This window comes from Diceros bicornis, chromosome 22, assembly GCF_020826845.1.
Source record: "Diceros bicornis minor isolate mBicDic1 chromosome 22, mDicBic1.mat.cur, whole genome shotgun sequence".
Taxonomy (NCBI): Eukaryota; Metazoa; Chordata; class Mammalia; order Perissodactyla; family Rhinocerotidae; genus Diceros; species Diceros bicornis.
Genome location: NC_080761.1, coordinates 55,194,332 through 55,207,501, shown reverse-complemented (window position 1 = coordinate 55,207,501; position 13,170 = coordinate 55,194,332). Strand labels below are relative to the sequence as shown.

Sequence of the window (13,170 nt, the reverse complement as noted above, 5' to 3'; positions counted from 1 at the left end):
TTATGTTGTTATTCAATCTCAAATTCAAGTAAAAAAAAAACATAACAAAAGAAAATGAATGCTAGGTTTTGATCAATTGTTTCCCAGTAAACTGTTATTACCAAAGGGCAGAAATGATAATTACATGAAACCAGGTGGATCAGGTTAACTTCTGTGTTTATCAAATATACAGTAAACCCAAATGGGGAGGTACAATTTCAGGTGGATTACCTTTCAAATGCTGCCCAGTATGGAACCATGGGCCTGTAATATAGAAGAGCATTATATGTCGGACTTATAACACATACATCTTCTATATTGGCTGTAATTCATATATTTTACCCTAAGATATTTATTTCATCCATATTAAAAAGGAAAAGCAAAGCTGTTTTTGAATTCTCCCCACTTATTTTCTACCCATCTTTGGCTGTCCACAGCTGCTGCTGTCTGAAACAGATGAAAGGCTGAGGCTGCTGACAGTGAAGGAAGGTTCACTGGCAAGGGCTGTGCCCACACAGGAGACCCACCTGGCTGCTCTACAAGCATCTGCAACAGGAGGCAGGGTAAGCATCTTCTTTTAGCCAAAAGAGATCCACTAAGGAGGGAGAAAAAAATTAAGTGAAGTCTACTGTGTCTATTATGAAAAGCTCTTTGTAACAGCTAACAGAAATGTTTACAGCCAGAGAGGACATCTCAGAGATCATCTCAGGCATGGCAAATTTGCCAATTTAAAAACAGCTTTAAGAAAAAAAAAGCAGTATTTTCATATGAGGATCATCTATGAGAAAGGGAAGGGGAGAGATGGAGATGGCGAAAATATCTGTGGATAAAAAAAATCTTCTGTGCATAGAACAGAAGAGGATTTTTCTTCATAAAAATTTCAGAAATAGCTCCTTTAGATAATACAGAAAAAATCTTATTTAAAGTGTTCTGCTTTAAAAAAAAAAAATTCAGGCTTTACTTTGGCTAACCATAACACTAATGTTATAACAAACCAAAACTTCTGTGTGCATTTCTTTTTATCTAAAAGTGAATCTGTGGCCTCATAACGCAATTAGATTCATTTTCAGTAAAAAATAGAATGTTACATAACTGTACCTACTATGAGCCATGGACCTGAAAGCTTCCTTACAGTAAAGGAGCAGCTAAAATATATTCCTTCAGACTCACTGAGGAAAAAAGAAAAAAGACAGAAAACTATCCTTTATAAATAGATGGGAAAATGCTACAGCATTCTGAATTTTATGACAAATTTACTCAATAAAAATTTTAAAAATAATTGTATTCATGAGAATACATAGCCAAAATTCAATCAAATTTAGAAAGTGGGTTCTGATTAATGGATCCAGTATGGAGGAGGACCGGAAAGAACTTAAGTACATTAGGAGGAAAACGCTGGTTTCTAGAGCTCATTCGGCACAGACAGCACACAGAGAGGACGGAAGCAGCTGAATCAAGCTGCCACCCTCACTTCTGCAGTATAGTCAGTTAGGCCTTTTTCATCCAACCACACCCAGTAGTACTCTCATACAATCACTCTACCTTCTGGTGATTTTCATACAAAATATCTCATATTCAAGACATGGCGAATACCCAAATTACCAAGTTCACCTTCCTCCCATCCCCTATCTCTGCCACCTACTAATTCTCTGTCCAAAAAAAGTACTTCAACATTAAAGACCACTGTGTTAGTTTCCCATAGCTTCTGTAATAAATTACCACAAACTTGGTGGCTTAAAACAATAGAAATTTATTCTCCCATAGTTCTGGAGCCCAGAAGTCCAAAATCTAGATGGTGGCAGGGTTGGGTTCCTGCTGGAGACTCTGAGTAAGAATGTCCTAGTTTCTGGTGGCTAACGGCAATCCTAGGCCTTCCTTGACTTGTAAACGCAGCTCTCCAATCTCTGTCTTCATCTTCACATGGCCTTTTCCTGGCTGTTTCTCCTCTTCTGTCTGAGTCTTCTCTTCTTATAAGCACACTTGTCATTGGATTTAAGCTTCATTCAGATAATCCAGGATGATCTCATCTCAAGATCCTTAACTTAATTACATCTGCAAAGACCCTTTTTCCAAATAAGGTCACACTGACAGGTTCCAGATTGACATAACTTTTGGGGGGCCACCAGTCAACTACAGTCACTATCCTTCTAGGATGAGTTATATCCTAATTACCAATAAATGATTACTTCTTACAAGAATTTCAAAAACATGTTATATCCTTTTCCCAAACCTTGTTTTACTTTACATATTAGTTATCTGATAATTGTTGTCAACTGCATCCATTTTCCTATAAATCCTTCTTTTAGTGTTTTCATTAATCACTGTGAAAAAGGTTGGCATGGTAGAACAGGTAGACATTAAATGCTTTTACCTACAAGAATAGCATTTTCATGGATTACCAAAGTAGAAAACTTAGTGAATCTTATACACTGATCTGAGTGGTCTTCAGTTTCACTGAACAATGTTTTAATTTCTACCTATACACTCTAATCAGGACAAATACTCTTATGATACGGTTAAACATACAATTTTAACCTATTCAGGTACAAACATACCTGAAGTGTTCAAACACTGCCTTTATGTTACTGTTATTTCCTTCATACACTAATTTGCTATCAACATGCACATCCTCAAACGAAGTCAACTTTTTGAAAGAACGACTTCACAAAATGGAATTATCTCCAAATTCTCTACATCAAACAAAAGAACAAAAATTTCAGATTTATTGGGTGATGCAAGATTTCATTACCAATGTTGGAAAACTGCCTTCTTAAACGGGTCTTCCAAAAGAAGCAGCTCATCTATCTTTTTTGTAGTGACACAAGAAACACCACCATCTCTGCTCCAAATGCAGGCTACCCACTAACCCCGACCTTAGTCCTGCCGCACAGAAACACAAGACAGCTGGCAGGAAGCCTGGGAAGCCCTGCCCACTCCTCTGCTGGGTCTGACTGTGTGCACGAAGCTCTCTGAGGGCACGCACATTTATACACCCACATAAAAGTTTCAAAACATTGGTGTAATCCTTCAAGAATAATGTGACTGGTACAATAATTTAAAAATTAAGAAATCACACAGAAAAGCACAGAAGACAGCACAAAAAGAAAGCAACAGCCAGCGTACCGGCCATCTTCACACACCTACATAAGCTAAAACAGCATATTTGGAATATGGACTTTCCTAGAGAAGCAAACAATACAGCATTAGTCTCTTTACCCAAAATGCTGCCTTTTCAATTACATCTTTGTATCTTATGCCCTGGTTTGGGGGAACAAATCAAGATGGGTGTGAACAATTCATACCTCCACCAGGAATAATTGCCAACTTTGTTTCAACCAGGCCCATTTTTGCAGAGGAAGCTAAAAAGGAAGGAAGAAAATTAAGTAACATCCATATGATCAATTTCAAATAATAATGACTTGAAAAAGTTAGTAAAATAAGCTACAAATACTCTGTTTACTAATTAAATCTGTCACAAATCTTTTTATAAATCACTTCAGAAGGCATTTAGTTATGGAAATAAGTAAACATTCTAAATTATATATATTAAGAGATTCACACAACATGTTCTGTTAAAAATTGCTCAGCAGTGAATTAATTTTTGATGCAGAAAGACCAGGGTTGTAACTACATAATTTGATCTGATACTGCCAAGTCATGTTTGAAGGCTTAGATCCCATTAATTATTCAGGATGAGGAGAGAGGCTGTGTCTGACAAGTATGAATTCTTTAGCTGCCTGAATAGTCCTCCAGATCAAACAGCTTAATATATCATATCAGATATGGCAACTTTTCAAGACCAAATCTCTAGTTACTTTTGACAAATGGTTTTACTGTTCTGACAGCTGGACAGGGTTCCTCTTCTCGTGTTTGTTTTCATGGCTACTTTAAAACATCTTAATTATTTCTTTATTTGCATATCCAAATGTACTTGGACTACTTCCCATATCCTAATACCCAGAATCTGCATTCTTTCATAAATGGATTACATGTACCTTAGATTTTCAATTTAAAACCCAGTGATTTCAGACAAGAGAACAGAGATCTAAAATAAAGTGGAAAGAGGAAAAAGTACACATGGACTAACAACTACAAATCCCAAGAAACAGTCACCATAAAATTATTAAAAACAATTATATTGACTCTACTTTTAACAGGCAGCTCCATGAGAAGTGATAGTGGGAACCAGGGGAGGAACGCTGAAAGTATTTGCTACCTGCTTTGCCCAGTCCTTGGTCCCAGAGCCCCTTCATGTCATCCCGAGGAGGGAGCAAGGACACAGCGCAGTGACCACACAGAAGATAGTGTCGAGGACAGCAGCGGCAGCATGCAGTGCTCTGGCAGGATAACAGGAGTGAGGGCTGCAACGCCAGACTGGGTAGGTTCAAATCTCGGCTCAGTCACTGATTTAGGGCTTGTTACTTCACCTGTCTCAGCCCTAGCCTCCTCGAACACCACCAAGTACCCATCTCATGGGGCTGGTAGGCAGATTAAGTGAGTTAATACATGTCAAGTGCTTAGAACAGCGCTGGGCACCAGGTCAACACTCAGCACATGGTTAGCACTAATTGTTTTCATTATTATTTTCATAATCACTTCATCCAATCCTCAGAAAACCATGCAAGAAGAAAGTGAATCTCAGAAAGATTAAGTTATTATTACTGTACTAACAATAATTAAGTGCTTGGACTAGGCACATGCCATAGATTAACTCATTTATCTTCACAACAGCACTGTCATTTCCCCTCTTTCAGAGGAGGAAACTGATCTAAAAAGGGCAAGACCTAAGATTCAAATTCAGTTCTGTCTGACCCATTTCCTGTTCTCCTTTCCTACTGCTAAGACTGAACAAGAGACTATAAAAGACTGTTTTCTTAACTAGGAATTTTAAATACTTCATTAAGCCCAACAGGTGACTTTTTCCTAACCGTTCTACTCAACAACAGGAAAAGAATAAAATATTTGGAATCATCTGAAAAGTAAGCACAAACCTCATTTTTAAAAATTTATGTTTGTAATAGGATTAATTCTCACCTGCTACTCTTATATCACACGCTAAGGCCAGTTCAAGACCACCACCTAGAGCGAGCCCATCTATTGCTGCAATTGTTGGCACTGGAAGATTGGCTGAAACAGAAAGAGAAAGACTTTATGCTTCTTCAGTCAGATCATTACCTTACTATGTAATTTATTTTAGATTTTTTTCTGTGAATATATTTTTAAATGGGATATTGTATACAGAATTTTGTATCCCTTTTGCCTTTAACAAAATAAGCATTTCCTTCGTTATTCTTCAAAAACATGCAATGATTGCACAGTCGTGTGTTGCTTAACGATGGGGATACATTCTGAGAAATTTGTCGTTAGGCAATTTCATCATTGTGCAAACATCATAGAGTGTACATACACAAACCGAGATAGAGTAGCCAACTACACATCTAGGCTATATGGTACTAATCTTACGGGACCACCATCATATATGTGGTCCGTCATTGACCAAAACGTCATTATGTGGCACATGACTGTATAGTGTTCCATCATAAGTGTGTAATAAGATCTTTAAATGTTCCCATATTATGAAATACTTTCATAAATACTTTTTGTTGAATTAACAGAATCACAGTCCTGACTTCGCAATCTTAGAGTCTAAAGTCTTTTATGAAATGATTGGTTCATACAAATCTCAAGTTGAAATGACGGGTATAGTTGCAAAATTCATGATCCTTTACGGGTTACTTTGGTGCTAAGAATGACAGACTCTCATTCAAGGAAGTAATACATCTACTCACACAAGATAGAAGCAGTCCAAGCGGTTGCTGGGGCATCAACGCACTAGTTCTATCATTTAGTAATGACTACAATGACAGTAGCTAGAAAATGATCAGGCTCTATCAAATACCACACTTCAGATGGAAGGGACTCTGAGAACTTGCCCAAAACCATGACTGGGAAGCGGTTAGCCAGTCACAGAATGCAAAACCAAATTTTCTTGAGTCCAGAAACAGAATATTATTTCAATGAGACTTCTGAAATGACAAAATACAGATTTCATTTTTATAACTGGTTCAAACACTAACTGGTTAATTATTCTGTTAAGCAGAATCCTTCCCATTAATTTTATTTTTGACTATGGGAATGTGAAGCTAGGCTGGCCAACCTTAATATAGAAATAGAATGTGGATATTAAAAAGGTACCATCTCTTAACTGTTCTCACCACAAAAAAGAATTAATAATTGTGTGATGTGACAGAAGTGTCAGCTAATGTTACGGTAGTAATCATACTGCAATACATAAATGTATCAAATCAACACGTTGTACATCTTAAACTTATACAATGTATATGTCAACTGTATCTCAATTGTAAAAAACAAGTAAAATAAAAATGAATAAATAAATAAAGTAAAAAGGGACCATTCCTAAAAATCTCTCTCTTCTAGAGGTATTTCGATATGTGAAATTCCGCAGAGAAGTTCCTTCTTTGACCTCCTTTAAAATATACAAATTTGCTGAAGTACACTGAGTTTTATTTATACATGAAGGAACTTATCAGATTTATTCTAAAAGCAAAGTCTGAAAAGGCTGGGACGGAGCACATACAGATGCTGCCACCTGAAGCAAAAGCGCTCCCGAGAGAGCAGGGACAGATGGGGCTTTGGAATGGGGCGTATTTCACTATTAGCTGCACATTTCGGGGGGCAATGGGGGCTTGAAAGGGCAGGACCAATGCAATGGTGCTCCACGTAACGTGCTTTACAGCACGTCTAGTGAAAAATGAACAGACAGCTATGTCAGTGTTTACAGTCAGGAGATGAGTTTAATGAAAAAATAATATCTAGTTAATTTTATCTGACAAAAGGAAAGAAAGAAAAGTCAATAAAGTAATATAATGGCAAGTTAATCTGAGTGGCTCCCAAGGTCATCTCAAGCCACTACAAGTAAAATGGAATTACTTTGTTACCCAGCTCTCAATCTTCCTTTCTTTCTATGAACCTAGCTATAGAAATTACTTACATGTTCCTAGACTCCTTCAATCTATTACTTCCCCAACCTCAAGTCTCTCCCATCAAAACCTTCCCTAGATCTCACTATGGCCTCAGCTCACCTCCATCTGAGACAAGCTTCTGGAGGAAGCAGAGTAAACGATGTCACTCACTCCCACTCACCTCCACCTCACAGCTCTAGTCCCACTCCATCTCACCGAGACTGTTCTTGTTCCACTTACCAGTGACCCTGTGATGTTGCCCCATAACCAATGGGCACTATCTGGTCCCTAGTGAACTTGTTGCTTCTGAAGATCAGACACACTAATCCTGGACACTCCTTCTCCTTGAACTTCTCTCTTTATTTGCCTGCTGGGTCCCTCCCTCATCTTTCCTGCCTTTCTTTCTACCTCTGGTTATTTCTCAGACTTCTTCATTCTCAACAGAAGCTCTGTCCAAGAGGTCTCATTCCCATCCATAACTTTTACCACCTATAATAATAATGATATCTAAATCTCTATCTAAAACCCAAACTTCTCTCTAAACTGTATCTCTACAGCTTCCTGCCTGTTGGGCATCTCCGCTTAACTGCTTTATCATGTTCAAACCAACTTCTTGTCAATCCTTCTAGATTCTATTTCACATCCACCCACCAAGTTACCCAAGACAGACACCAAGAAGTCATCTCAGATATTCTCCTTTCCAATGCCCTTATATCCAATTGTTTTCTAACTTCTAACAGCACACAAATCTGCCAGTCCCCCTCCCTTTTCTACAGCCAGAGTTCTGGGTCCCCTCATTTCACACCAGCGGGAAGTCTCTAATTGACTTCTTTCACCTGTAATTTGCCTCTTCCAATACATCTTCCATATATCCTGTAGGATAATCTTTCTAATATGCACACATAATCATGCTATTCCCCTATTTAAAATTGTACAAAGATTTATTCCACATTCAGGATAAAAATGGAGAAAACTTTTGGCACGGCACAGCAGGCACCCGATGAACTAAGTTCTGCCCACCTTCCCAATCTCTTCTCCAACCTCTGACACATACTCTGTGTTCCATCCCTAAACTACTTACAGCAGCTCTAGAAGTCATTCCCATTCATTCCTGTGTACAAGCTGCCCTTTGCCTGGAATGCCTAGCTGGCCCCTAACTGTCTTTCAAGGCACTGCTCATAAGTCCCTTCAATTATGATTCCCTGGCACCCGGTAATGCTTTCTATCACCATCATACTGCCCATTCTGAAATGAAGATTAACATCGCATCGATGCTGGTCAACAGCATCCTTCTCACCACTCCGGAACAAACTTCAAGGATTTTCACCGCCTCTTCTGTCTCTGTTACATTAAACCTAGTATTCTCCCTACTTTTCTTTTTGTTATTAATTTCTTTCACTTAATACTTTAAAGAAATAACATGAATACATGCAGCCCTATAGAGCTACAGAAAAGAAAAACTGCAGAGAGTTCCCAAGCCGAGAGAGCAATAGGAAGAGAGTGGGGTATTCTCTCCTTGCTGTGCGAAACACTGGTCAACAGGGAGAGCCGACTCTTCAGAAAGAGAGATAACGAAAGTGAAGGTAAAGGATCTCCAAAATCAAACCCAGGCCTGAAATACATGTACTACTGAGTTCTAGTTTCTGAAAATTCCAACCCATCATAAATAGAGGTTGTCTCATATTCCTTAGCTTTTTCCCTAAAAAATAGGAACAAACTTACATCATGTATATGGAAATGAGAGTTTTTCTTCACATCAAATTGTGCGTTGAAAATGTAGACTAAATAGAAATATCGAGGGAATAAACTGACTGTAAATTACACAAGTAATATTCCATAACTTCATAAGCCCTGCAGCGTAACAGAAAGCACACAGGAAGATTACAACTCCTAGCCACCTATAACCTTTTCAGTGCTGTACAGCAACACAAAGGGAACAAGGGCCTCAGAGAGAGCTGACAAGGCTCTGCTCTACATTTTTATTAGTTAATATTCTGAAATAAATATTGTACTTAAAAATCACACAGCCAATAGAAAGTTAAAAAGTATCACTTTTTCAGAAATATACAATGTCATTAAAAGAAAAAGATTTAATACACATAAAAAACACAAATCAAATTGATTAATGAATATATACCCTTCCCCTTCATTGTGAGAAGTACTATAAACAAACATTATGTTGATACAGTGATGGGGGAGGTGCACGTTCAGTAGCAGGTTTCCGGTTCCACACAACTTGGAGTATGGGCTTTATATAACGCAGAGGTAGGAAATGAGGAGAAATAAGCAAATGCAAATATACTAACCCGGCAGATGAGGGGGCGGGGGAGGGGCTGAAATAATCACCTCACGCTCAAGTTTTCTAAATTCTGAACCTAGATATTATAACACTTTTCCCTAGATGCTTAGACTTTTTGGAAGTAACGAAAATTATTTTTAAATTTGATGGTTAAGAACTTAAGAAGTTTTCTCGGGCCGGCCCCGTGGCTTAGTGGTTAAGTGCGCGCGCTCCACTGCTGGTGGCCCGGGTTCGGATCCCGGGCGTGCACCAACGCACCACTTCTCCGGCCATGCTGAGGCCGTGTCCCACATACAGCAACTAGAAGGATGTGCAGCTATGACATACAAGTATCTACTGGGGCTTTAAGGGGAAAAAAATAAATAAATAAAATCTTTAAAAAAAAAAAAAGAAGTTTTCTCAAGAGGATAAAAGTTTTTAACATTACAACGTATAAGAAATATATAACACAAAATGAAAAGAAATCTGGGGTCTTTATACAAAAAAGAACAAGGAAAATAGGATGTTAACAACCTCGAGTCATTAAATAGGTAAACTACTTGCCACTTTCAAATATTAATATAAATTAGCATTATACAAAGCAGTTTATAAAATTTTTCCTACTAAAGAATTATTTAAGTAAAACCGCTTAATTAGTATTCAATGAGTAATTACATTTCAACCATTTTACAATATTATAAATCCTGAAGTTCTACACAATCCTAATTTCTCCCTGAAAGATGTTTTTCTTAGTAAATTTTTTTCAGGAAAATATGAGTCATATCAAAGCACATGCTAGTTTGATAGTTACCTAATATGCTTGTTTTTAAATCTAGTATTTCCTCTACTTGGGAGCACTAAATAATCTTAGAGGAAACTCAATGAAACACACCTTTCAAAAGGCCGATTATCAGTGTCAAAGACCTGAGAAATATCAAAATGGCAATTGTATAAGAGTGCGACTGAATGAGGCAGCAACTGCCAGGAGCAATGGCTGTTCCCACAGCCATAGGAAGAAATGATGACTCAGTATGTTACACAACCAACAGGATCAGATACTATTTTGAGTTTAGTACCAGGAAACAAGCCAGGTATGACAAAGAAGATAATAATCCTTTGAAATGCTCCTAAAAATATAATTAAAGCAAACAATTAAAGTTTTGCTATTTTAAGAGAAAAATAAAGGAGCTAAAGGGAAAACTGCAGTCCACTTCAGTGTCCTGCAGGAGGATGCCACTGCGAGGATAACTGCAGTCAGAAGGCCAGGAACGTGGGGACAAGGGAAGTCAGGGTCTACTTCCAGCTGTGAGATAGATACAACACATAATGCAGGTTCTCAGATATTTCTAGAAAAATATAAACAATTCAATTATTAAGGAAAAATGCTACCAGCAGTCATGATTTTTAAATTTGGTTTTCCTTAAAGAATACTGTTCTTATACAAAACAGCAAAATCAAATATTTCAAAAGAAACGCCCATACAGTATACTGGAAGTCTGACTTTACTGAAATCATTCAAGAAGAACAGAAATAAAATCAACATTAACTGAAAATTATAATAAATGCCTACTGATCCCTAATTTCAGCTAAAATTTCACCTTCAGCTTCATATACTCTCTCATATTCTCATCATCAAGTTTCAAAGGAACCACAAAAACAAAATAAAACCACTCCTGCCCAAAGCCTGCAGGCTGGCTGCGTCCCGGCTCTCCTGGAGGCCCAGCTAGGGCCGCTGAGAAAGGAGCCGGCCCGGATGCCAACAAACACACTCACCTCATCACACAGTGGGCTGGAGGCCTGCAAACAGGAGCCACGGTTCTCAGGAGTCAGGAGAGTGACCACTGTGCAATCTGAGAAAAGCTGCTAGAGTTTTCTAAGCCTACCACTTGTCCACCTGTATAGCTACCTATGGATCTAGCAAACACTAGAGGGTGCTTAGCATGTGTGGCCACTGCTATAAGCACCTTACAAATATTTAAACCTTCTCCCAGCCTTATGACACCAGAACTATTATGACCTTTACTTTACAGATAGGGACACTGGGCAGAGGAGTTGCTGTTACTTGCCTCCTGCAGCCACATTCAAGCACAGGTGGTCTGCCTCCAGACCTGCCTCTGTGCTGGCTCTGTGCACTGCTAATTCCTGGAGACCCAGAGCAACACCACAGTTCACTGGGTCCACATGGGGGAATCTCGGAAACCAGGTGCAAGGTGCCAGTCAGTTGACTGTAATAGAGTGCTGACTTGAGTTTTCCCCGGGAACCCCCAGTACATGACTGTATAGGCATTTAAAGTAGGAAGGGCCAACACCAGAGCATCCCCTTCCTACCAAAATTCCAAATCACGTAAAGCCTCCCTGGCGGAAATGCAGAGAGGAGACGCCGGCAAGGTTAAGCCCCCACACACTCCCACTCAGCAGCCTTATCTGGAAGATTATAATAAATTTAACTGAGTAATGACTTCCACTGTCAACTGCTGATCCAGATGTAATAAAGCTCTTGGCACTTTAAACGCTTCTTGACTTGGCAAATGTAGTTATTTCCATTTCTGATAAAAACATAATACTAGAAGTAGTTTACTTTTACCTGGTAGGGAAAAAATACGCCACTCCTGCCTTGCTTCATTAACTCTGAGGCTCTGTCTCCCTGCTATTCACAGCGCAGTTTGTGGACCAGCAGCATCAGCATTACCTGGAAGCTTGTTAAAAGTGCAGAACCCCAGGCGCCACCTCAGACCTACTGGACCAGGATCTACATTTTAACAAGATGCCCAGGTGAAGCTCTGGACACGTCAGCTAATCCAGGGAACCTGACAATCTCACCGTCCCACGGGATAACGTGCTGCTCCACTACACTGACAGAGGAAGCAGGAGGAGCCTTAACCCTTTGGGTAAGACTCGTAAATACAAAGGTAGTAACGACTTACACGCAGATATCTGCAGCAGCTTTATGTGTAACTGCCCCAAACTGGACACAACCCAAATGTCATCATGCGGTACATCCACACAATGAAACACTAGTCAGCAATAAAAAGGAACCAACTACTGATTCACGCTAAACATCGATGAATCTCAAAAAACATACACTGACCGGAAGATGACATACAAAATACAGACATACTATGTTTCATTTATGAAAAATTCTAAAAAATGAAAGTTAGTCTCAAGTGACAGAAAGCAGTTCAGTAGTTGTCTGGGGGCCAGGTGGGGGACAGGGAGGGGCAGGACAAAGGGATTAACAAGGGCCATAAGGAAAATTCTGGGGATGATGGATATATTCATCAACTTGATTGTGGTGATGTTTGCACAAGTCAAAGTCACCACACAGTACCCTGTAATATGTATGATTTATTGTATGTCAATTATACCTCAACACTTGTTTTTAAAAATTATGACTTGATTAAAATGAAAATGATAAACCCAACAAAAGAAAGTACACTAGTTTTCTGATCTTTTATGAACAGGGGTCAATTGAGAAATATAATTTAAAACTGATCAACCAAGTAACGCAGGTACAGGTCAATTTAAAATTATAAAGAAAACACTAAGAAAAAATGATGAGAGAAGGGAAAGGTGGGAGGGAAGAATTTAAAACTAGAAATATACCAATTCTGTCACTGCTCATATTAAGAAGTCAATAGAACTTTCTAAAGAAACAGATAATCAAGTACACTCCATAAAGTTATAATAATAATCAAGTGGTACAAAAATACAACCCTTCACAATTATGAGAATAAACCTACAAACAGAACAAACCAGAAAAACACATAGTATATTTAAGATGATTTTTAAAATGTAAAATCACCACAATCAGAAGGCACAGGAAATCATAATGACAGACCTAACACCAAATATATCAATATATTTAAAGGAGCTGTATTCATCTAGCAAAAAAAGACTCCACTGGATCACAAAGCAAAACCCAACTAAAAG

At 38.5% G+C, this 13,170-nt stretch overlaps 1 protein-coding gene across 7 annotated transcripts in view; it reads right to left on the bottom strand.

Annotated features, from left to right (window-relative positions):
- Positions 1-13,170, bottom strand: part of AUH (AU RNA binding methylglutaconyl-CoA hydratase) — a 164,627-nt gene that overhangs the window by 91,031 nt on the left and 60,426 nt on the right. For 6 of the 7 annotated variants that reach the window (XM_058566025.1, XM_058566026.1, XM_058566029.1 and 3 more), the window contains 2 exons: positions 5,014-5,106; positions 3,282-3,338 (listed from right to left, as the gene is read on the bottom strand). The exons of the other annotated variant lie outside the window; for it this stretch is intronic. In XM_058566025.1, the coding sequence (XP_058422008.1) occupies positions 3,282-3,338; positions 5,014-5,106 (150 nt within the window). The remainder of the gene's footprint in view (positions 1-3,281; positions 3,339-5,013; positions 5,107-13,170) is intronic. 7 annotated transcript variants of the gene reach the window in all.